Genomic DNA, 24,963 nt, shown 5'->3' with positions numbered 1-24,963 from the left:
CACCGGAGACGTCAGGACCAACGGGACACCGACCCCCAGGCCCACTGCAAGCACGGATATCACAGAGACCCACAGCCAGCAGCAGCCCAGCCCCGTTCCAACTCCATGGAACACGCTCCCCGTAGGGACAGAAGCTGATGGTGTACAAGGTACGTCTTGGTCTTGGGGTTGCGGATGAGGGGGCGCAGCTCGGGCTGTGACGTCTCCGACCACCCCTCTGTACAGGAGCTGAGACTGGGAACTGTGGGGTTGTTTGCAGTTGCAGAGGGAGGGGGCAAGGGCGGTACAGTTCCCAGTCTCAGCTCCAGTCCAGGGGGGTGACCGGAGACGTCAGGACCAACGGGACACCGACTGCAAGCACGGAGATCCCAGAGACTCACAGCCAGCAGCAACTCTAGCCCAGCCCCGCTCCAACTCCAGAGGAACCCGGGTTGCGGATGAGGGGGCGCAGCTCGGGCTGTGGGCGAACTGCCACTTGTCGCTGTAGCGGCCCATCGGGGAGCGGGTTCATGTTGGTCCTGACGTCTCCGGCCACCCCCCTGGACAGGAGCTGAGAGACGTCAGGACCACCAGAAGCCGCTCCCCGATGGGCCGCTACGGCGACAAGTGGCAGTTCGCCCACAGCCCGAGCTGCGCCCCCTCATCGGGACACCGACCCCCAGGCCCACTGCAAGCACGGAGATCAGTGCCGGATTTAGATGAAGAGAGGCCCTAAGCTGTTCCACTTGTGAGGCCCCCAACGACCGGACAGCCATGGCGGCCAAATCTCCCACAATTCAAAGCGAGGGAGAAAGTGCCCAGCACCGACCAGTTGCCGTTGCAGTGCGCATGCGCAGGGCGGCCGATGATGTGCTGGCCGTAGTTGTGCGCATGTGCAAGGCGGCCTGCTGTGCCGGCGGATGAGGAGCGAGCGGAGCCCGGCGGCCCGGACACGGATAGCGGGGGGAGATGGAGAGAGAGAGATAGAGAGGGGGTCCGCCCAGAGTTGAACGGTAGGTGTTCTGCCTTGGCCGGAGGCCCCCCTAGACCTCGAGGCCCATCAATTTTTTCGGGGGGCCCCCTAGAAAGTGGGGGCCCTAAGCTATAGCTTGTTTAGCTTATACGTAAATCCGGCACTGGCGGAGATCCCAGATCAGCAACTCCAGCCCAGCCCCGCTCCAACTCCAGAGGAACACGCTCCCCGTATGGGCAGAAGCTGATGGTGTGCAAGGTACGTCTTGTTCTTGGGGTGGCGCAGCTCGGGCTGTGGGCGAACTGCCACTTGTCGCCGTAGCGGCCCATCGGGGAGCGGATTCCTCTGGAGTTGGAGGGACAGGGAGACACAGCGGCTTTTGAGAATGGTGGGCAATCACTTCCAAAGTTCTGCCCACACAGTCAGTACACCTCTCCTACACTTGTCTCGCGCACTAAGATCATCTCGCAGAGAATGATCCCAGCCTAACCCTCCCTATTCTCTCCTATTCTGCAAGAAAAAACTACATTGAAGACTCAAACTCGCGATCGAGTAACTGCCGGGATCGAGGCGCAAACTCGCGACCTTGCGGATATGAGCCGAGCACTCTACCACTGAGCCTGCCGTTAAAATCTACGCTAAAAATCTTCCATTCCGAAAGCCGAAAAATTCTGAATTACGAAAAGTGTCTGGTCCCAAGGCTTTCGGATAAAAGGTTGTGCACCTGTAGTACATTATATAACTGTGGAGTTAGTGCCTGTTTGAATTGCACCTTAAATCAAGAGTACAATTACTTTAAAAGTTATTAATTTGTTTACAATATACCATTTTATGCACAAAGGATTTTCTTAAATTGTATATATCCATTCTATTAAAAAGTGATACAAAATAAATCTTAAGGCCTTTACAGGGACTACTTCACCTTTAGCTTGCATTGTTTCAAGATTACATAGGATAAATAACCAGATTTGGAAAATAAAATTTGCCTTCATAAAACTACTTGAATTTACAAAGGTAAAATTATCTTATTAAAACAATCAAGAACTAGCTGGACATAGTTAGGTAGCAGATATGGTGTATTATTTTAAAACAATTTTGTAACGGTAATCTAACTTAATAAGCAATACATCAAATGTCTGGCTATCACCAGGCAGCATTATAAAAAGTTAAATAATAAAACTGTAAAGTTACTACATTATTGATAACAATTTACAATAACAGTATATAAAATATTTACCTATCACCATTGTTGGAGAACTGAATACTGTCTACTTTATCCTGAAATTGTGAAAATAAATGTAAATATTTAATAAATCAAACACAAAATATTTGATGGCTTATTCATAACTAATATTTGCTCTGGAAGCAATCTCACCATTTTTGAATACTAGTAGATAAATACATTTATTTTAAATGAATCATAAACAATAATCAGAAGTTCAATTAAATGTTTCAAAGTTCCAAGAACTTGTTTACCATGTGAGATTCTAATTCTGAAATCTTCTCAGGGGTTCCAGATCCCAGATAATATATACGGATCACATGATCACTGCTGCCTGCTGCTAGAAACATGCCACCTTTTGACAAAAAAAAATGTTATTAGAACAACAAACTACAAACAAAAACATATTTCTGATTATAAACCACAATTGTAAATCAGAACTATAGACACTATTTAGAAGCACTGAAAATCCAGGTACAATAAATCTTAAACTTTCAGTAATTCAGTTTCTCAAATTTGTGGTCAAAGCCCTGGGATGCAGTATTCCGTTACCATTAACCACATTACTGCCTTCATAGCCCACATTATGATGAGAATTTTAAACTATTATAACTCATTCAACCCCACCATCTTGACTCTGATAATCCAGGGAAGTTTCCCCCTTATTTTCAAAAGGGTGAAAATGTTGAATGAACTGGTTAAAAAGATATAGCCCATCCCACTAAGCTATTCCACTACCAGTAAAGGATTGAATATCCCAAAGTGCAGGGTTGGTGTCTCTGTGTGTACCAATACATCTTATCATCTTGAAGACAAAAAATCTCGAAGTAAATCAAATTCTTATTCAACTCCGAAAACCCCACACGTCTCCTGGAGTCAGCAAGGAATAAATGGTATTTGCAGTTTTGGGGTTTCGTGACCACTTCTGGGTCCATCACTGCCACTGAACTCTATAACTCTCACTTATCAAGATCATGAGGTAAATCCATGCAAACCAACTGCCCCACATTAAATTAAATCACATTCAGGATTCTTCCACAAATTAAATTCTCACATTCCAAGCCCTATTTTAATGGACTAGTGATGACAAAAAGCCGCCTGATAAAACCTGCAATCTTAGCCACAAATGTGCTTGCATGACGCAGCAGTTAAATGGTTGTCAAACACATAGAATCATAGGTCCAGCTTCAGAGGAGCCGCCACAGCGTAGAGCTGTATTTTTCAGGATCCCCTCTGCTTACCCTGCATTGGAAAAGAGCTAGAACGGATGCTCTTCAGCGACATTGTCTTACCCGTTTCTAGTTGGATTGCCTCATCCATTGCAATCTCTACTTCCACAGACGAAACCACAAAAAGAGAGCAGTTCTAATGGACAAAAGATAGTATACAACTAGGAAAAAAACACCCAAAGCGAGAAGCTGCAGCACTGACGAATCACCCCGAAATGTAAACTACATCTCTCTCCACACAGGTCGCCAGACCCAAGCATTTCCAGCATATTTTTCTTTACAAATGTTATCAATCTTTAGTAGTCCAATGACAATTCGCACAGACTGACAATGACTTGCAAAAGATATTCGGCAAAGGATCCAGTGTCGAAGTACTATTTTCCAAAAAACTGCTGCTCCTATTCATTTTCATCAATCATAAGTAAAGGACATCAATATCCAGGGCTACAATGTAATATTCAAGTCATCACATCCCTGTGGATATAAAACTGGGTAACCTAACAGCTATACGACAAGAGTTTGACCCTTTACATCAAATGTAAAGATCCACACACTGATGTCAGCATACTCCTTGAAAGCAATGTCATCAACAATAAGGCAATGAATTTCATGCAATAACTCCATTAGACACAACATTGTGTGGGAAGCCAGTTTCTCATCATTTCAAATACTGCAACCACTGTGGCGCACCGGTAGAGTTGCTGCCTTACAGCACTTGCAGTGCCGGAGAACCAGGTTCGATCCCGACTACGGGTGCTGTCTGTATGGAGTTTGTACGTTCTCCGCGTGACCGTGTGTGTTTCTCCGAGATCTTCGGTTTCCTCCCACACTCCAAAGACGTACAAGTATGTAGGTTGATTGGCTTGGTGTATGTGTAAATTGTCCCTAGTGTGTGTAGGATAGAGTTAATGTGCAGGGATCGCTGGCCGGTGCGGACTCGGTGGACCGAAGGACCTGTTTCCGCACTGTATCTCTAAAACTAAATCAAAAAATAAAACTGTAAGCCTTTATTCCCAGCTCACCCACAGTGATTCTGTGATGGTTGGAAGAAATATGAAGACACACTGGATGCACATGTCAAGAAAACAGATATAGTTATTGCGTGGCACCAGCAAGTCATGAATCTGTCTCAATTATGCTGTATCAGCCATCAAACAGGACCCACATTGAGAAGACAAAATTCTGCCGTTTAACCCAAAGAAGAGTGTTGGTTAATAAACATGCTAGCAAAATTATCTGCAACTTCTGTGTAGATGTATAGATCCAGGATTGAATGCCCAAGTCATCTCAGTTCACTATATATATTTTGAATCAAGAAATTATTAACTTTATAATAAAAGATCCTGGACTTAAACTACTTTTTGTGTATTATCAGAGTCTATGTGCATGTGATGCGGCCACAAGCAATATTTTCATTGTCCTTCTGCATGACAATAAATTGAACTTGACTTGAAAAATCACACTACCAAAACATTAACTGAAATTTAATTAAAATGTAAAATTATTAATGCTACTAAAAACGCATCACGCAAAAAGTAAAACACACATTTAACTTAATTATTTTTATTGCATATTTCCTAAAATGTATCCATCCCCCTCAGACATTCCTTTCTCCAGAAGTTTTCTGGGCTATTAATTGGCTCTCCAAGAAATCTGCATTACCTAAAACAACCTTCGCAGGACTCCTAATCAGTAACTCCAAATCTGCAGACCCATTTTACCATCATAGAACTGAACAATAGTTAAAAAAAAAAAAAATGTCCTCTGTATGAATGTAACTAACTTCTATTCCCACAGTTCAAATAGAATCATAGAATGAGGCAACAAGGTCATTTTGCCTTTGTGCCAACTGTAACACCTACATACGTTAGTACCATTTGTGCAGAGTTTGTATGTTCTCCCTGTGACCGCGTGGGTTTCCTACGAATGCTCTAATTTCCTCCCTCATTCCAAAGACATTCGGGTTTGTAGGTTAATTGGCTACTGTAAATTGCCCCTAATGTGTAGGATGCAAAAGTGGAATAACGAAGACTAGTGTGTCAGGTGATCGATAGTCGTTGCGACCTCGATGGGCAAAAGGGCCTGTTTCAACGATGTATTGTACTCGTTAGAATTTAGAAGATTGAGGGGGGATCTTATAGAAACTTACAAAATTCTTAAGGGGTTGGACAGGCTAGATGCAGGAGGATTGTTCCCGATGTTGGGGAAGTCCCGAACAAGGGGTCACAGTTTAAGGATAAGGGGGAAATCTTTTAGGACCGAGATGAGAAAAACATTTTTCACACAGAGAGTGGTGAATCTCTGGAATTCTCTGCCACAGAAGGTAGTTGAGGCCAGTTCATTAGCTATATTTAAGAGGGAGTTAGATGTGGCCCTTGTGGCTAAAAGGATCAGGGGGTATGGAGAGAAGGGAGGTATGGGATACTGAGTTGGATGATCAGCCATGATCATATTGAATGGTGGTGCAGGCTCAAAGGGCTGAATGGCCTACTCCTGCACCTAATTTCTATGTTTCTATGTATCTCTATATCTAAAACTAACTGCATTAGGCTCATATCCCTCTTTGTACTTCCAGTCCAAGTATCCAATGCCTTAACAATTTAATTGTATCTACCTCTACCATCTCCTCTGGTAGCTCATTCCAGATAACCCACCACACTATGTGTAAAAGAAAACTTACTTCAGACCTCCTTTAAAGTTCTCCCCTCTCACCTTAAACTGTGCCCTCAAATCTAGATTTCCATGCCATCTATCCTATCAACTGCATAAACCTTTATAGAGTCAATATCCTATGTTCCAGTGAACACAGCCTATCCAAATTCTCCTGATAACTACAGATCTACATTCCAGGCAATATCTGGTGTCAGTAGCATCTCTATTTTCAAACTTAACAAAAATTAAATATGAAGACTGTTTCAATCACTTACCAACACTAAATGAGGAACAAATCATTGGAGAACCTGGTCTGGACCGCTCAGTAAACTTCAATGGCTGATTCCTTATTAAAAGGGGATAATCGTAAATATACGCAAGATTAAAAAAGATTTTCATTTAAACTACTCATTGACCATTCTTTCTTTATTTTTCAGATAATAGGTAAATTACATGCATTATAACATAATCAAGACCTAAATTATTAGTCTTATCTATTGCTTTAACTCTAGTGCCTTCTTAGGAATTTACATTTCAGCCATTTAATCTTATTTTTTGAGTGCGCTAGCTAAGTCCAAGTAAGAACATCAAAACTTGCACTATTATCACAATCTTGGATATTTATAGTGCTAGTGGTGCTCAAATAAGACAAGTTTTGAATAGAACACATATTGGAAAATCAGGTAGATGTGGCGATTGATGACTTATCATCCGTCTCAGGCACTACAGCAAAATAACAGCCCCATACATCTTCAGCTACATCATAATCATAATCATACTTTATTAGCCAAATATGTTTTGCAATGTACGAGGAATTTGATTTGCCATACAGTCATACCAATAAAAAGCCAAAGAACACACAGAATACATTTTAACAGAGATGGCAACGGAGAGATGAGTGTGTGGCCAGGATGGTGTGGGTCTTTGATGATGTTGGCAGCCTTTTTGAGGCAGCGACTGCGATAGATCCCTTCGAAGGTGGGGAGGTCAGAGCTGATGATGGACGTTCAAGTTGCCGAACTAAGCCACGATGCAGCCAGTCAATATGCTCTCTGCTGTGCACCTGTAGAAGTTTGAGAGAGCCCTCCTTGACATACAGACTCCCCGTAATCTTCTCTGTAATCTTCTCAGTGTTTTCTCCTGCTGGGACCAGGAAAGATCTTCGGAAATATGCACGCCCAGGAAATTTAAGTTTCTGATCCTTTCCACCATCCACCACGTTGATATAAACGGGATTGTGGATCCCTATCCTACCCCTTCCAAAGTCCACAATCAGTTCCTTGGTTTTGCTGGTGTTGAGAGCCAGGTTGTTGTGCTGGCACCATTTGGTCAATCAGTCGATCTCACTTCTATACTTTGACTCATCACCATCAGTGATTCGTCCCACAACAGTAGTGTCGTCGGCGAACTTGATGATGGAGTTTGCACAGTCATGAGTATAGAGTGAGATGCTGGTTTATACCAAAGAAAGACAAAGTGCTGGAATAACTCAGCAGGTCAAGCAGCATCTCTGGAGAAAGAGCATGGATGACGTTTCAGGTCGGGACCCTTCTTCACTAAAATGTCACTATGTCACTTTACCAGCAAATATGCAATACTTTGGTTCTGCAACGTAACCAATTCAGAAAATAATTTTGCACTAAATCGAATCTCAAATAATCATATCCATTGACAGTACATATTCCCACATACATCCTTTTATCGTCCCTATTGTTAGGCTTCCAAACATACGGCACAATAATATTTCACACTTATTATTTGGGAAGAAAATAACATTTACTCCATGTACCAGCTGCAACTCCAAAGCTGCCAGCTGGCAAGTATGCTATCATTTTCAAAATGGAATTACACAAACTGTTCATCATCTTAGTTTCCTTTATCTATTCACAATCGTTATTCTGATTGACAGATTTTACTGTAGCTTTTAAATAGTTCTGCCGTCACTGCATTCTTTTAAAAAAATATTACACGCGGCAATAAATATGAATGGCAAACAAAGATGGGGGGGGGGGGGGTTTCCACAAAATGTAGTTAAAAATCACAACTGAGTCTTTCAAATTCTGACAAGACATAAAAGTATTGAAAGCACATTTCCCACTATGAAAAATGCATTGTTTTTAAGTTAATAATGCAATATAATCATTTTAAATGTATATTTATCCAATCTTTTAATCAGATCAGAATTCTGATGCCAACACATTGCAAATTTACTTTTTGTATATATACCTAATTATCAAACAAAAATTATGATCGTCTCAGTTACAAAATAGCCTACTTGGGTATTCAACTAATATTTATTAAAACTTACTTGAACTTCAGCGTATCTGGATCCCACTGCCAAAAGCAAACGCTCCCATCAGACCCGGTAGAAGCCATGTATCGAACTGAACCTTTACTCATTGGACCAAACTGGAAAATTGACAAGAGCAGCATCAATATATATATTTACATCAGATTCTGATGAACATTTGAGAAAATAATTTCTGAAATTAACCATTAAGGTAAAGATAAAAGAAATACAGGTATGTATTTACATACCGATTTTTACAAATTATTCTAATCATACCTATACATTAGGCTCAAACAAAACATCAACCATATTTATTTGGTTTAATATAGCTACAACAAATAAATACTTAATTTTAAATGCCAACTTCTTCTGGTCTTAAAAATAATTTTGATTACCTATTTATCTGCTTATGTAGTATTCATTCACCCATTTACGCTAAGTTAGATGGTGGCCATGAATGAACTTTCAAAAAAAATAATGGAAATACTCAATTAATTCCACCTAACCGCACCCAATGCCCATATCCATACAATGAAAAACCTTCTCTCCAGAGATGCTGCCTGTCCCGATAAGTTACTCCAGCATTTGTGTCTACCTTCAATGAAAAACAACCTTCCCAATTGGATTACTAATGCTAAATTCTGAATTCTCAAAACCTTGTATCACACCATCGATTTTATATAGCAAAACGGCCATATCTTAATAGAAATAATCAAACATTGAAAGATACAATGATCCATTAGCAGATCGTAAAGTAACTTTCAGATTTGTCACTAGTTTTTCTGACAAGAATCTTCAGCCCTTACATATTTTATACATCAAGGCATTTGAAAATCACATCTTTACTACGACCAGTTTACATTATGAAGGGGAAAGTGTGTGACATACCTACTTTCAATTACAGAATGCAATTTTAGACTCCTTTGCTGTCAATTATTTTTCTGAACTGACTTATTTGAAAAAAAAAATGGAGGCAGAATAAACCAGAGTTTTAAACATGCATAAACATGGTTCTGTTTTGTGTAAACTCAAGGCAAATTTTTTCAGTGTTCACTTATTGAAATCAGCTTTTAAAAATTCAGGGTATTGCAGGAGCATTTTGTGTAATTTTGCTATAGGCTTAATGAAAACTTCAGGACATTAAAAGAATTATGGCAGAATAAAGAAGAGAGCAAAAGCAATTTGAAAACATGCTCATCAAAAATTTAAACAAGAGTTTTCAAGACTTTATAAGTTTTATACTTTTTTCAGGTTACCTGCAAGGAGGTAATGGATCCTGTGTGACCTTGTAGCACAGCCACTGGGGCGCAGGTTCTCAAGCACCAAACACGAATAAGTTTGTCACAACTGCCAGCAGCTAACATAGAGTTCTCGTAATTCACAGCCATATCAGAAATTTCAGTGGAGTGGCCACGCAAGGTGGAGAGTAATCGGCCAGTGTGTGTGGCCCAAATCTTCACGAGACAATCGTCAGAGCCCTGGAAGGTAATCATCAATTAAGGTGTTGCCATATAATTTCCTGAAGATTATAGCCTTCCATTTACTATTTACCTCAATTAATTTTCCACTCTTCAATTTAACCTAAAGAAATTCAGTAATTCTGACCAACTATATCCAACAATCTGGAATTTGCAATACCAAAATCAATTATTTGGGACAGATTCAAAATTAATTTTGATAAACTTGTTTTTGGCTATGATGGCACCAGAGACTGGTGCCATTTATGAAGCTCGTATTTTAAACAGTTAAAATAACCTTATGAGAGTTTTTCCTTATTAACTATCTGTCCCCGACAAAGTCTCTCGACAATCATAGCGAACAAAAGAAACTCTCAGAACTACTAATTTTTATTAGACACGATGCACCTGGCACAGCTCTGAATACAGACAAGAGTGAAACATGAAGCACTTAAGAAAAGAGAATGCACAAGTAATTTGAGGAGGCCAAGGACCTTTTTCAGGACTGTCTTCAGTCGGTGCGGCATAATGGTGCAGCGGTAAAACTGCTGCCTCACAGCACCAGAGACCTGTCATGCGGAGTTTGTATGTTCTCCCTGTGACCTTGTGCGCTTTCTCCGGGTGCTGCGGGTAGTGGTACAAAATATTCAATGCAGTCCAAAATATTATTTTCCTTTGGTCTGATAACATCTGGCATCAAAGCTGTAAACACTGCTCACTAAAATGTCATTCCATTTGATATGTACTCAATATTTCCAATTATTAAGAGAACAAAATTTAAAGCGATGCACAACATAAATTGGATCACACAAAGCTGCACTTACTGTAAAGATCCTGTGACCTGTGCGATCAAAAGCAACACAATATACAGAAGACAGATGTCCAAGTATCCTGCGATGCATCTTTATATGCTGATATGTGCTGGTTGGAAAAACTGAACCAAAACGTCCACTTCCTGTCATCTGTCTGCCACGGACATTTTCCACTGAAATAATAATTTTGCACCAGGATGAATATTTTAAGAAATCTCTGGTCACATATAGTTTCAAAGCAGCACAATACTGATCCCACACTTACCAACGCTAGGTGGATTCCCATAACGAATGGGCATTTCTGGTGGTCTCCCTCTGTGAAGAGTTGCAAAAGCTGAGCCTCTCCATACTATCTGTTTACAATCTTAAACAAGACAAAGAGTGAAATTATTCATAAATTAATCCAAAAGTAAGAGCACTTTGAACATTTGATTAAGGCTGACATTTATCAGGGTCAAAAGTATGCTGGCACAAGCAGGTACAACACTGCTGTAGGAAAATGGCTGAAGCAATCAGTACAAATGGATTACATTAGTAAATTCAGTAATACAACCATACCAGTCAGAAATTTTGAAATACTTACACCTCCATTTACATAATTGTAAACCCAATCAATCCGTTTTATTCATCATTTGCACATAAAGTGCAAGTGAGATGAATTTGCTTTACTTTACTTTCTTTTTAAAGTAACATTTACTTTACACCATACATTTACAAATGTGTTCCCAAATTCTGCTCCAATTCCACTTGCAAGTTTGCTGATGACACCACCATAGTGGGTTGGATCACAAACAATGGTGAGATGGATAGCAATATGGAGATAGGAAATACAGATGCACCATAGAAAACATTATATCACGATGCATTGCAGCTTGGTATGGCAAGCCCAAGATGACAAAGAATTGCAGACAGCTGTAGACACAACCTAGTCCATCGTGGAAACCAGCTATTTTCACAATTAATTTTGCAAAATGTTCTATTTTTTACAACCTTATCCTGCACTTCAAAGGTTTTCTGCAATTCAAATGTGCCACATCCACTGGCTAACGTTGTCTGTTCTGCTAGTTAAAGCCTCACAATAAAATCAATAGATATCAAAGTTGATTTATCTTTCATTCATCCATGTTGACTGCACAACCTAACTTTTATTTTTTTTTCCAGATACCACTTCTTGAATAATATGCCAGTTTTTCTTCCCCATTACTAATATCAGACTAATAGGTCTATATTTTGAATTTCCCTTTCTCTCCTATCATAAACACTGGATTTGTGTTCAAATCTGTGGCAACAATTCTAGAAAATAGAATTAAAGCATTAAAAATTCCAGTAATACATTAGAAAACCATTAAAGATAATTCATCATTTCAAAATGAAAAGAAAGTACCTGAACATCCTAACACTAGACATTTATTGCAAGATATCATGGTTGATGTCATGAAGTCACAGAAAAAAAACCGACCAATATGCCCAGTGGTAAATAAATTGCAGTGTGACACTTTTAAACTAATGGCCTGGATTTTGCAGTCAGCTGAAGGTAACAATGTGCAGTTAATCTTGGGGAAAAGATATCCACAAATCTCAGTAATCACTGCCACAGACTCCACTTTTCCCAATGTCTATTGGAAATGGCAAAAGAAATTCTGAGTACTCAAGCTGGCTAAGCAAGAAGATCATAGAAACATAGAAAATAGGTGCAAGAGGCCACCATTTGGCCCTTTGAGCCAGTACCGCCATTCATTGTGATCATGGCTGATCATCCACAACAGACAGATGATCAGCCTGCCTTCTCCCCATATCCCTTGATTCTGCTAGCCACGAGAGCTCTATCTAACTCTCTTTTAAATTCATCCAGTGAATTGGCCTCTACTGCCTTCTGTGGCAGAGAATTCCACAAATTCACAACTCTCTGGGTGAAAACGTTTTTTCTCATCTCAGTTTTAAATGTTTTCCCCTATATTCTTAGACTGTGGCCCCTGGTTCTGGACTCCCTCAACATTGGGAACATTATTCCTGCATCTAGCTTGTCCAGTCCTTATATAATTCTATACGTTTCTATAAGATCCCCTTCTCATCCTTCTAAATTCCAGCCCAGTCTTTTCAATCTTTCCTCATATGACAGTCCCGTCATCCCAGGGATTAACCTCGTGAACCTACGCTGCACTGCCTCAAGAGCAAGGAAGTCCTTCCTCAAATTAGGAGACCCAAACTGCACACAATACTCCAGATGTGGTCTCACCAAGACCCTGTACAACTGCAGAAAGACCTATTTACTCCTTTACTCAAATCCTCTCGTTATGAAGACCAACATGCCATTAGCTTTCTTCACTGCCTGCTGTACCTGTATGTTTACATTCAGTCTTCTTCTTCTTGCGAATGAAACATAAACCAAAGGAATAGTTAGATCTCAAGCCGGGTGTTGAGCAGCTAGGTTGTCTCTGCGTCAATGTCTGCCAGGTCCTGAGCTCCATTTGGTGGGTGGTAGAGCTGGCACCAAGAGATGACATGGTTGGCTGTCTGTTGTTCTGCTCTGCTTTCACAGGCTGGGCTCTGGCAGAGTCTCCATCTCCACATGCAGGCATTGAAACGCCCAACTCCAGTACAAAGTCTTTTGAGCTTCACCCATGCTCCTCTGGGGAGGTCAGACCATGGACAGCTTTTATCTGGTGAAGAGATGTAGCTGTGTAATGGAGATGAGATTGCCTTCCACTCCTGTGACCACTTGGTGGCTATCCAGTGTGCTATCACAGTTGGCTGGATGGATGCTAGGAGTTGTTTTCCATGTGGAGCAAAGGGGTGACGGGACTTCAGTCGGGGTGGCCTCTGCTCTCTGCTGATAGCCTGATGGAGGAGGTGATCTGGGTCCATGGCACGACGAGATAGTGCCAGAGTTGTTGCTTGCCTTCGGATCCTTACAGGCGGAATGCCTGCAAGTATAGGGAGCTGCTCGACTGGAGTAGGTTGAAGGCACCCAGCGATGGTTCGCAAGGTGCTGTTCAGGCTTGTATCTGTCTCGTGTCTGGCGAGTATGTCTACCTCTACTCCATACTGGGGCACAGTATTCAAGAGCCAAGGCAGGGGTGCGAAGAGTTGATGGACTGGCTCCCCAACTTGTTCCTGACAGGCGTCGGATGAGGCCACTATGTGCCATGACCTTGTCGCGGAGACCAGCCAGGTGTTGACGAAATGTAACGACCTGTCCAGCTTTACGCCGAGGTAAGTGGGTGTTTGTTGGAAGTCCAAGCGCCTGTTGTTAACGGAGACAGCTAGCTCTCGCTTAGCTTCCCTGTTGTTTAGATGGAATGCTGTTGACACTGTTTTGCCTCTGCTCAGCTTGACACTTTACTTTTAACTTTTACTTTCAGTGACTGATGTACAAGGACAGACACCCAGGTCTCGTTGCACTTTCCCTTTTCCTAATCTAATAATTTCCTGATCAAAGGACTTTCACCAACGGCAAGCCTTCATAACGTAATATTTTTAAGCTTTTGTTTTGCCACTATCTACCCAAATAAATTTGTGTTGTTCCATATCTTAAGATGCTATAAGACTTTAAGATATAGTTATGAAATAAATCATTATCTACTTAATTTATTGCACACACATCTCAAATCAGTTTTAAAAAACACGGAACTGGTTAAGCAATCATTTTGCTAGTAAAAACACAATGGACAAAAGCATTACATTTTTTCAATTGCTTTATAGAATAATAAATCAAAAATACCTTGTCAAGATTATCTGGAATTATGCTGGAGGATGATACAAAATAAACAGCATGTGGAATATGGGGCAAATATTGACAGAAACCTAGATTTCTTAATTAAACTGCATTTCTATAAACTCAGTGTTGTTTTGTAAAAAACTAACTGCAAAATCTGGACCATAGCTTCCCTAATATCACACTAGTGTGTCCCTTGTGGAAGGACAAAATATAAAACTATACTGCAAATTCTGAAGGATACACAGTAAAGCTCATTATTTAAAAAAATTATCTACTTTTCCAGATGAGCAAAACAAGGTAAATAAAATGCAGAATTTTATTTGTCGAGACAATTTATTTTAGAAAATCTACAATGCTGCACAATTGCTAACATGTTCTGAAACGTGATCTAAAAATTGTTTCATGGAAAAGATATTATCTTCATGCAATAACATAGGTTATGATAAATTAGATAGCTTTAAAAAAAATCCAAAACCATAAATTGCTCTAAATGCCCAATAATTATAGCTCTGGTGAAAATAAGAAACAGCAATGAGACAGACAGAACTTGAGACAGTCAGCCATTTCACTGAATAGTGGAATATTCTTGAGGGGTTGCAAGCTCCCCAACTATTTCTAATTCCTGTTAGTCAGTTTAAAACAACCATCAAATTCTAGTGACAAGCAGACAAAAGAAATGTAGCTTTTCGAAAAATTGCAGGATAGTCAAACATACAAAGGGTGTAAAACTCCCTAATTTTTAAAGTGACAGGGGAGTGAAAAAAATGTCATTATTAAAATTGTGATTTGTTCAGTTCTACGCGTACATAAATAATTACACATTTATCCCCCGGTGGATTGTGTGCCCTCCATCACATTCGTGACAAAGACCCACCATTTATTTATTTGCCTCTGTACAACGCAATAGGATAAAAAAAAATCACATGTGGTTAAAGTGCACATAGTCAGATTTTATTAAAGGCCATTTTTATACATTTTGGTTTCACCATGTACAAATTACAGCTGCATTTATCCAGTCCCCAAATTTCAGGGCATCATAATGTTTGGGACATATGGCTTCACAGGCATTTGTAATTGCTCAGGTGTGTTTAAATGCTTCCTTAATTCAGGGGTAAGAGAACTTTCAGCACCTCGTCTTTCCTCCAGTCTTTCTGTCACCTTTGGAAACTTTTATTGCTGTTTATCAACATGAGGACCAAAGTTGTGCCAATGAAACTCAAAGAAGCCATTATTAGACTGAGAAACAAGAATGAAACTGTTGGAAACGTCAGCCAAACTTTAGGCTTACTAAAATCAACTGTTTGGAACATAATTAAGAAGAAAGGGAGCACTGGTGAGCTTACTAATCGCAAGGAAGCTAATAACCAAGGAAGACCTCCACAGGTGATGACAGAAGAATTTTCTCTGTAATAAATAGAAATCCCCAAACAACTCTCCGACAGATCAGAAACACTCTTCAGGAGTCAGGTGCGGATTTGTCAATGACCACTGTCCGCTAGAAGACTTCATGAACAGAAATACAGAGCAGGGGCCGCAGAGCGTTTTTGAAAGTGGGGGGGCTGAGCGATCATTGATCACCGGCCTCGGGGGGAGGGTGTGAGAGGGGAAATTTGATGTATTAGTGATTTAGTGCATTGAGGAATTTTGATTTCAATGTTTTTTGTTTGAAGTATTTTTAACATAATGTAGAGCCTACATGAGAGATAGGAGCAGGTGATTATTATTTTTGTTATTGCTCGACCTCCAAAAACTGGGGGATAATAATACAGGCAATGCCGCACCTCAAAAAATGGGGGGGGAGGGGGGGAAGATAGATATATCCCCCCCAAATGTGGGGGCATATATCCCCCACCTACCTGGGACACCGGTCGCCGGGTACCAGCTGTCAAGGGAATCAGTTACCGGGGGGTCCAGGCGACAGTCCACTGAGGTACTGGTTACCGGGCACCCACGCCCGCTCCGTTTATCGCTGAAGATTAACTTATATCAGAGTGATGGCAAGAGCAAAGTATAGAGGAGAGAAGGAACTGCCCAAGATCCAAAGCATACCACTTCGTCTGTGAAAAACGGTGGTGGGGGTGTTATGGCCTGGGATGTATGGCTGCTGAATGTACTGGCTCACTTATCATCATTGATGATACAACTGCTGATGGTAGTAGCATAATGAATTCTGAAGTGTATAGACACATCCTATCAGCTCAAATGCCTCAAAACTCATTGGCCGGCAAGATTCCATGGTGCATTCTACTGCAAGACAATGATCCCAAACATATAGTGCTAAAGCAACAAAGGAGTTTTTCAAAGCTAAAAAATGGTCAATTCTTGAGTGGCCAAGTCAATCACCCGATCTGAACCCAATTGAGCATGGCTTTTATATGCTGAAGAGAAAACTGAAGAGGACTAGCCCCGAAAATAAGCGTGCTAAAGAGGACTGCAATACAGGCCTGGCAGAGCATCAGCAGAGAAGACACCCAGCAACTGGTGATGTCCATGAATCGCAGACTTTAACCAGTCATTGAATGCAAAGGATATGCAACAAAATACTAAACATGACTACTTCGATTTACATGGCATTGCCATGTCCCAAACATTATGGTGCCCTGAAATGGGGGGGGAGGACTATGTATAAATTGTTGTAATTTCCACGATTAAACCAAAATGTATCAAAATACCCTTTATTAAAATCTGACAATGTGCACTTTAACCACATGTGATTTGTTCCATTATAAATCTGAAATTGTGGAGTACAGAGGCAAATAAATAAATTATGGGTCTTTGTCCAAAACATTATGGAGGGCACTGTAAATATTGTAGGCCTGTTCTAGGAATGGAACAATGCTTTCTCAAATCAACACCCTGAGGTGTTAATATAGATTACTCTATGAGACAGTCCCATGAGAGGAATGTTAGAAAACCTCAAGGACCACGACTTTAATTATTGTGAATCAGTTCTACCATTTGAAAATTCCATGATCATATGGTCACTAAACAATGCTCGGCAAGAAAATGGAACTAAAACATCCTGATAAAAATATATATTTTAAATAACTTCCCCCCTAATCAGGCATCCAACAATGTAACTTTCAATTTTCTCTCCAGAAGACTTGTGAAAATAATGAAGTTAGACAAACCAGTTAAGCATCATGCAACATATTCAAGCAGACATGGCAGCCGAATATTGCGAGCGGGAGTGGTTGGACCTGAAATGGAAGCATGGGCGGAAATCCTGGGGGGGGGGGGGGGCAATCTCCCCCATGTTTTGTGAAACATGTTGCAGAAAACCGCCACCACAGCCTCCGAATTCAGCCACCACAGCCTCCGAAGATGGTAAGTCCACAGGCTCTGCGCCCGGAGCTCTCAAGATCAATTCCAGTTGGAGGCCGCCAGCTCCTAGAATCTAGCAGCCCGGGACTAGCTGCAGTTCCCAGGGCGGCTCGTCTGCCCCAGGACTGGCTGTAGTGCCCAGGTCGGCTCGCCTGCCCCACACTCCAAAGACGTGCAGGTTTATAGGTTAAGTGCTTCGGTAAAGTGTAAATTGTCCCTAGTGTGTCGGATGGTGCTAGTGTACGGGGTGATTGCTGGTCGGCGCGCAAACGGTAGGCCAAAGGACCTGCAGTTCCCAGGTCGTCTGCGCGCCCAGGTCGGCTCGCCTGCCCCGGGAATGGCCGCAGTTCCTAGGTCGCGAAAACTAAAAGGAAAAAAAAAAACACCTGCAGGCTACGGACTGGATCCAGCCCGTGGGCCGTAGGTCGCCGATCCCTGTCCGAGATGTCAGGCCTCATTGTGTCCCCCCTCCCCATGTTTTAAAAGCGATTTCTGCCTATGATTTATGGAAGTACACAAGAGAACCATAACTTCCATTTCAATTGTTGGGTGGATGCAGCAGTGGGAAAATAGATAAAAATAAACAATTACAATTTCTACTCCAGATCATGATTTCATGTTAGAAATAAACAAACTTCAAGAACCATGAAGTGACAAAGTGGCATAGGCAACAGTTTGGCCTATCTTGCCTCTGCTGGATTCTCTACTTTTTCCTCACAAGCCAGTATTTACTTTCCCATCAAAAATTATTATATCAGGATGTTTAAATTAATTTCCTCTTTTGGTCTGTGCTGAAAAATACAGTCAAACTTACATTCTTCCACTGAAAGCATCTCCATTGAAGCTAATTTTACCTGTTTCCTCTGCAGTCCAAGTCTTAACACAATTTAATATTATGTCCATACGTTGAATTTGGCCATTTTAAGCAATTATTCTAAACCTGCATACTGTGGTAATAGTGTAGACACAAGGAACTGCAGACGCTGACTTCCAAAAACTAGACACAAACTGCTGGAGTAACTTAGAGGGTCAGGCAGCATGCCTGGAGAATATGGATAGGTGACATGACGTGTCGGGACCCTACTTGAGTCTGAACAAAGTTCCCAACCTCAAAGGTCACCTAACCATGTTCTCCAGGGATGCTGCCTGACCCGCTGAGTTACTCTAGCACTTTGTGTCTTACTCTGGTAATAGATCAGGCTGACACTGAGACCAGGTTCTTTTTAGCTGAATTAAAGTCCTTCATGATCTTTAATCCCTATATTTATATCTTCCCTGTGGCTTCACAGCTTTAAGAATTAAAAACTCCAGCTTCTCTGGTCTCTCCATCAGCATCCATAGTATCATTTGCAGAAATCTTTCTGTACCTCATCAATTCTTGGCACAGTGCAATGCCAAGAATTGCCCAAATTACCTCTGAAGTTTAACATCAGTGTTTGTAAACATGATAACTTCCTCGATTTTGCACACAATAGAGTAATTTATCCATTGTCCAAGGAAGGATTGGCATCTATGGCCAATGGACAAATGGAAGCATGGTTGTATGTTACTGAATGTGGCACAGTAAAGTAGCCAATTGATCCTCAGCTAGAATTTAACTAATTTTAAACAAATTTGCAGCCTATTATGGGCGACCCCAAGTTACAGCTCTTCGGTTAGACAAGTGGATGTTCACCCTTACACAATTCACAAATAACTAACAAAAATTTGAGATACAAAATATATTCCACAATCACCAAATCTGTGAAAAGACTAAGGAACAAACAATAATTTTCAACTTGCATTCTTTGATTCATCCATAGATTTTGCAACTTTGTATTACAGTAAATTGCGATGTGGACCATTTTCCAAGAATGCAGCACCACCACTGCCACCCCCCCCCTGTAAATTTGGGGTCACCTGTATTATTCATTTTTCCTCAGCAACTGAACTATCCAAAAACCCATCATGAACAGTTCATTGGGTCCATTACCTTTTGCAGTTCGAAGTAGCGATTGTCGCCCAGCTCCAAGAAGGGACTGTACTCCAGACACACTTGGAGGAATTTCCTTATCCAGCAATGTGCCAATTCGTTGGCATATCCGCAACAGATAATCAGGGGGCACATGGCGATTTGATAAAACCTGTAATAACACAAAATAATTGTCTCCAGTTTCATTCTTTCATTAAAGGTTGCGTAGGAAAACCTCAGTAGAACACAATTTTAGTGTAGCTGCTAGTTTACACAAAGGGTAACAGGAACATACAGCAGACAAGAAGAAAATAATCAACTCTAAAATCCCTGTCAGCATTCAGCAACATGATCTGAAAAAATCTTATTTTTGACTGTTCAGCTGAAACTTCAGTGTAAATTTTCATACGACATTGGAGATCTTTGAGTTCGTTTGAAGCTGTAGAAGCGAATCTCACCTCAGCCCTAGATGAGCTACACCTCTACTACGAGCGCAACCACCTACACGCAAACCCTGCGAAGACCCAAGCCTGCTCGTTCCATCTCAGGAACCGGGAAGCAAACAGACCCCTTAACATCACATGGTCTGGAACACCTCTTGGGCACTGCACCAACCCTGTCTACCTCGGTGTAACACTGGATCGCACTCTCTCCTATAAGGAACACGTCAAAAACACCAAACTGAAAGTTAACTCCCGAAATAACATCCTCCGGAAGCTGACCAACTCCAAATGGGGAGCCACAGCACACACAGTAAGATCTACTGCTCTGGCCCTGTGCTACTCCTCTGCGGAGTATGCGTGTCCTGTTTGGGAGAGATCATCCCATGCCAAGAAATTAGACCCAGCGTTGAATAACACCTGCCGCTCAATCACTGGCTGCTTGAAGCCCACCAACATAAACAACCTGCACCTCCTCACTGGCATTGCCCCTGCTGATGTGAGACGGGAAGTCGCCAGCCGAGTAGAGATGACCAAGGCCACCAGTGATGAACGCCACCTCCTCTATGGACGTGTACCCCCGGCCCAACGGCTGAAGTCCAGGAGAAGCTTTCTCAGCCATGTCCAGCCCGTAATAACATCACGGGAAGAAACCAGACTCCAACTATGGACAAAAAGGCTTGAGGACGACCCCCCTCCTACTGACATGGGTATCCCTCCTTCTGAAGCCCTCCCTCCGGGCTCAGAAGCACCATGGGTCCAGTGGAAGACGCTCAACCGCCTGAGAACAGGAACAGGGCGATCAAAAGCTGCCATGGCCAGATGGGGCTTTGAAACTGGCCAAACCACCTGTGAATGTGGAGAAGAGGACCATACAATGCAGCACTGCCTTGTCTGCCCCCTACTACCCAACCAGTGCAGCTCAAAGGATCTTGCAGTGTTCAACAAAAACGCAAAGGACTGTGTAAAGGAATGGGAAACTGTCATATAGTCAACCAGCTTCAAAGACTCGAAAAGAAGAAGATCAACTCCATCTCAATCGTCTAAAATCCCATCTACATTAGGTGATTTACAGCAACCAACTAACCTACCAATCATCAATTGGGATGCAAGAAAAACTGGAGCATCCAGGGGAAACCTAATCAATCACAGGGAGGATGTGTAAACTCCACACAGCCAGCCCTGCACATCAGGATTAAACCCAGGGCTGGTGAGGCTGCAACACTAAACCACGTAGAAAAAATATATATTCAAAATGTAAAATTCTCACTTTAAAATGTTAGCGTTTTATTTACCATACATTAGCTTTGTACATTCAACATTTCAGAGAAAATGTAAGCAAGGGAGATCAGAAATATTCAGAGGAAGAGGACTTAACTTTCTGTTGCCTTTCCCCACAGTGGACATTTTTGATTCTGTTGTGGGGGGATGTTTGTGTTGAACTCTATAATGTGTTGTGTCCATTTTCTTTCTTTATTTATTGTTAACCTTTTTCTATGGTTTGTATGTAAATTTATTATTTAATTTATGTAAAGCACTTTGGTGTCAATGCAAGTTGACTTAAAATGTGCTATATAAATAAAGCAATAATAATAATAAATAATAATGACCCAGTACAGTAATAAAGAGAATTTGGGAAAATGAAAACATTGGTTCATGTTATTATCTGATGGATAATTGTAAGTATCGGTTTAAAATCAAGACACTGCTTCCAAATTAAGACCATAGCAATTGAACAACATATCAACATTTAGATGGAAAGGCAGGTTGACATTAATGTCCTTGACCTTCATTCCAAGGATCATTTAAATCAAACCAAAATGCTGGGAAAAAGGAGCACTAAAGACAGCATTGCTGGAGAACTTCAGGTTAAAAAAAAAAGACAAAGTGTTGGAGTAACTTAGTGGGTCAGTCAGCATCCTTGGAGAACATGAATAGGTGATGCTTCGGGACAGAACCCTTCTTCAGACTGTGCTCTCCAGGGATGTTGCCTGACCCGCTGAGTTACTCGAGCACCTAATATCTTTTTTTGTAAACGTGCATACATGGTTTCTTGTTTCTAATTTTTCAAGTCCATACCTTACATCAGAAACCTTTTTGTTAAGTTCTGATGAAAGATTGTGGGCACATTAGCTTTTCCCATTCCAGAGATGCTACCTGTTTTACCCTTTCCAGCATTTTTTAATCTTTCCAACTTTAGCATCTGTCGAATCAGGAAAATAGGCCCCTTGGACGAACTTGCCCATGCCAACCAAGATGCCCCATTAACAGTAGTCCCACCTGCCTGCGTTTGGCCCATATCCTTCTAAACCTTACAGTATCTCTCGATAAAATGGACAGGTAACGTTTTGGGTCATGACCCTTCTCCAGACTGCTTTTAGTTGGGAGAATGGGGAGGGGAAAAAAAACTTCTCTCCCTTACTAATCAGTCCGAAGGGTCCCAACCCGAAACGTCACCTATCCATTTTCTCCAGAGTATCTGCATGAGTTGCTTTGGGATAAACCAGCATCTGCAGATCTTTTTATTAGATCCTTCTAAACCTTTCCTATCTGTATTTTCCCACCCTTCGAAACGTATCTGCCAGCAATGAATAACTATGTAATTTTATTTAAACGTGTCATTTTGCTGCCTCGCGAGAAACTCTGCCCACAATATTAAAAGGTGCCGAAATTTTGACGCATGCGTAGCCTAAGGGACCAATTTTTTTCTCGTCGGCCAATCGGAGAGCTTGGCTCACCAAACAGAACAGACATTCTGTTGTTAAAGAAAGCGAACCTGCCATTGGTCCTGGCTTATAATGTAGTGCTGACGCCTGAAGAATGATGTGTACTAAACCACTCCCACTTTGAGAAAAGTGTAATAAATTTAGTTTCAATCATTTATCAGTTTTAACACCTTTTACCCCAAAATAACCCCCCAAAGTAAAAAAAAGAGGCAAACAGTTGCCTAATATCTCACACCTATGCAAATACCACTCACAAATATTAAATTATGAAAATAAAACATTTCAGCTTTTTATAATATCAATTATACAATATTAAAATTAAAAATCACTTACAAAGTTTTCATAGCTTCTGTGGTGCTCGTTACCTTCCCAGTCAAGACGCTTTGGGAGCAGCTGGAAGGGGGAAGGGAAAAATTATAAGGAGGAAAAAAGTAAAATGTCAAGTCTTTAAATATCCATCTCAGGTGATTTTTTTTTTTAAACGAGAGAGGGGGGAAGAAAGAACCGTCAAATCAGATAGCATTGGAGTGACATAAGAGGCCGAACAGGAGCAGCAAACGGAGTAAAGCACAGAGAAGACGAGCTGAGCGGTCGCTGCCACCATCTCTCCGTCTACCCACCTCTTTTTCCTCCAGCTCTCGCACCAAGACCTGCCAAAAGAGACGGAGAATATTTTATCCGTCGGCATACATCAACTGAAGGTGGCTGTCCTGTTGTTGAAGTTATGAAATTGAAAGGAAAATCCACTCACCTCCGCCGACTTTCGGCAAGGACCGGCCGAGAGAAAGCGAGCGATTAGGAAGTAGAGCTCTGAGAGGAGGAGGGGGGGAAAGACAAGAGGTTCTTTATTCTTCAACAGCGTTGCTTTTTAAAAGAAACAAAAAACAATTGAAGTGTTTTAAGCTTCTTTTTGTAGTGTAACTTACCTGATTCTAATGGAGAGACTTTAGTAGAGGTAGCGGTTGTCTCGGCCATGTTTCCTTGTTTTTTAAAATATGTACTTGAATTTCAAAGATGGATTTTAATACGTGAGTCTTTGTTTGTAATTGTGTATATTTTTTGGATTTTTTTTCTCGCATATGTGTGCTTTTATATACAAAAAAAGTGTCCCGCCGGTGTCTTGCTCAGCCCTGGGCCCGGCCGCCTCCAGTCTCTTTAATCAAGATTTTCGGACGCCATTGAGGGAGTGCTGAGGCCGCCCTCAGTCGGCCGTACACATGCGCGGGAGGGGAAAAGAGTCCCAGGCATCAGTGACGGGGTTGGGGGAGGGTGTAAGTTAAAATGTGTAATACGTCAACCCCAGCAGCGTCTGCAGAGGAAACGGGTGCCACTTTTGTTTTTGGGGTGATAGTAAGCACTAAAGACGAGAACAATCGCAGCCTCCGTGTTGATGCAGGAAACACACTGCTTTTGTTCGGGCAGGTTTAGTGAGGAAGGGTGAATAAAATGGAGTCGAGCGGCTTATATCGATCCGCTGCCGCCTTCCTGTCACGTCATCGCAAGATGGCGGCGCCGGGCCAACGGCGGTTAGAATTCACCTTTTCAAAAGGCTCTTCGCTGGCCTTGGTCATCATCCATTCTATTTGATCTCTACAAGTAAGAAACTAAACTAAATGAAGGCCCCGATGCATTGGATAGGAGCAGAAAAAACGCTGAATTACAGTCGTTAAATTATATTCTATTAACAGTGGAGTTAAGTTCCTTGCGATCTTCTCCGACCTGTCGCATTTCAAATTACAAAACATTTCCTAGGTGTGTAATTGAATGAAAGAAAATGTATTGTGTACTGCATAATATTATTTTCTATCCAAATAGCGAGGAACTTTTCAGATCCAACTTGTACTTCTGCTCCTATCCAAAGCATCGGGGCCTTCATTGTTTGACAATGTCACTCGTAATCAAAGGTCTTCCTGTTCCATCCTAACCTTCCCTGCTAGCTAGCTCGGGTCTCTATAAGGCACCGAAGTGATCAAAAAATAATCCTCCTCCAAGGATATGTTTTAGTTTGTAATCGAGATTATAATTATCATTTACAAAATAACAAGTACTTGCAACAATTTCAACTTTCTGATGATGACTTCAATAAAGTTCTTCTGAATTCTAATACTTGTTTAACTAATTTTAATTGTGGAATAAGTGTAACAATATTACAAATCTGCAAGCCCAAACCAAGAAATGATCAGTGCTTTA

At 41.3% G+C, this 24,963-nt stretch overlaps 1 protein-coding gene across 3 annotated transcripts in view; it reads right to left on the bottom strand.

Moving 5' to 3' along the window:
* The window catches only part of brwd1 (bromodomain and WD repeat domain containing 1), a 71,012-nt gene extending 46,394 nt beyond the window's left edge, over positions 1-24,618 (bottom strand). For 2 of the 3 annotated variants that reach the window (XM_033032467.1, XM_033032468.1), the window contains exons 1-12: positions 23,700-24,618; positions 23,525-23,583; positions 23,394-23,423; positions 23,107-23,166; positions 19,629-19,779; positions 10,880-10,978; positions 10,627-10,787; positions 9,602-9,823; positions 8,364-8,464; positions 6,331-6,401; positions 2,429-2,529; positions 2,190-2,230 (exon numbers count right to left, since the gene is read on the bottom strand). In XM_033032467.1, the coding sequence (XP_032888358.1) occupies positions 2,190-2,230; positions 2,429-2,529; positions 6,331-6,401; positions 8,364-8,464; positions 9,602-9,823; positions 10,627-10,787; positions 10,880-10,978; positions 19,629-19,779; positions 23,107-23,166; positions 23,394-23,423; positions 23,525-23,583; positions 23,700-23,748 (1,145 nt within the window). In that variant the 5' untranslated portion in view covers positions 23,749-24,618. The remainder of the gene's footprint in view (positions 1-2,189; positions 2,231-2,428; positions 2,530-6,330; positions 6,402-8,363; positions 8,465-9,601; positions 9,824-10,626; positions 10,788-10,879; positions 10,979-19,628; positions 19,780-23,106; positions 23,167-23,393; positions 23,424-23,524; positions 23,584-23,699) is intronic. The other variant, XM_033032469.1, reaches the window with a different exon arrangement.
* Between the last annotated feature and the right edge of the window lie 345 nt (positions 24,619-24,963).

Source organism: Amblyraja radiata, chromosome 14, assembly GCF_010909765.2.
Source record: "Amblyraja radiata isolate CabotCenter1 chromosome 14, sAmbRad1.1.pri, whole genome shotgun sequence".
Lineage (NCBI taxonomy): Eukaryota > Metazoa > Chordata > Chondrichthyes > Rajiformes > Rajidae > Amblyraja > Amblyraja radiata.
The sequence above is the reverse complement of the archived record's forward strand: the minus strand, read 5'-3'. Positions and strand labels throughout refer to the sequence as shown.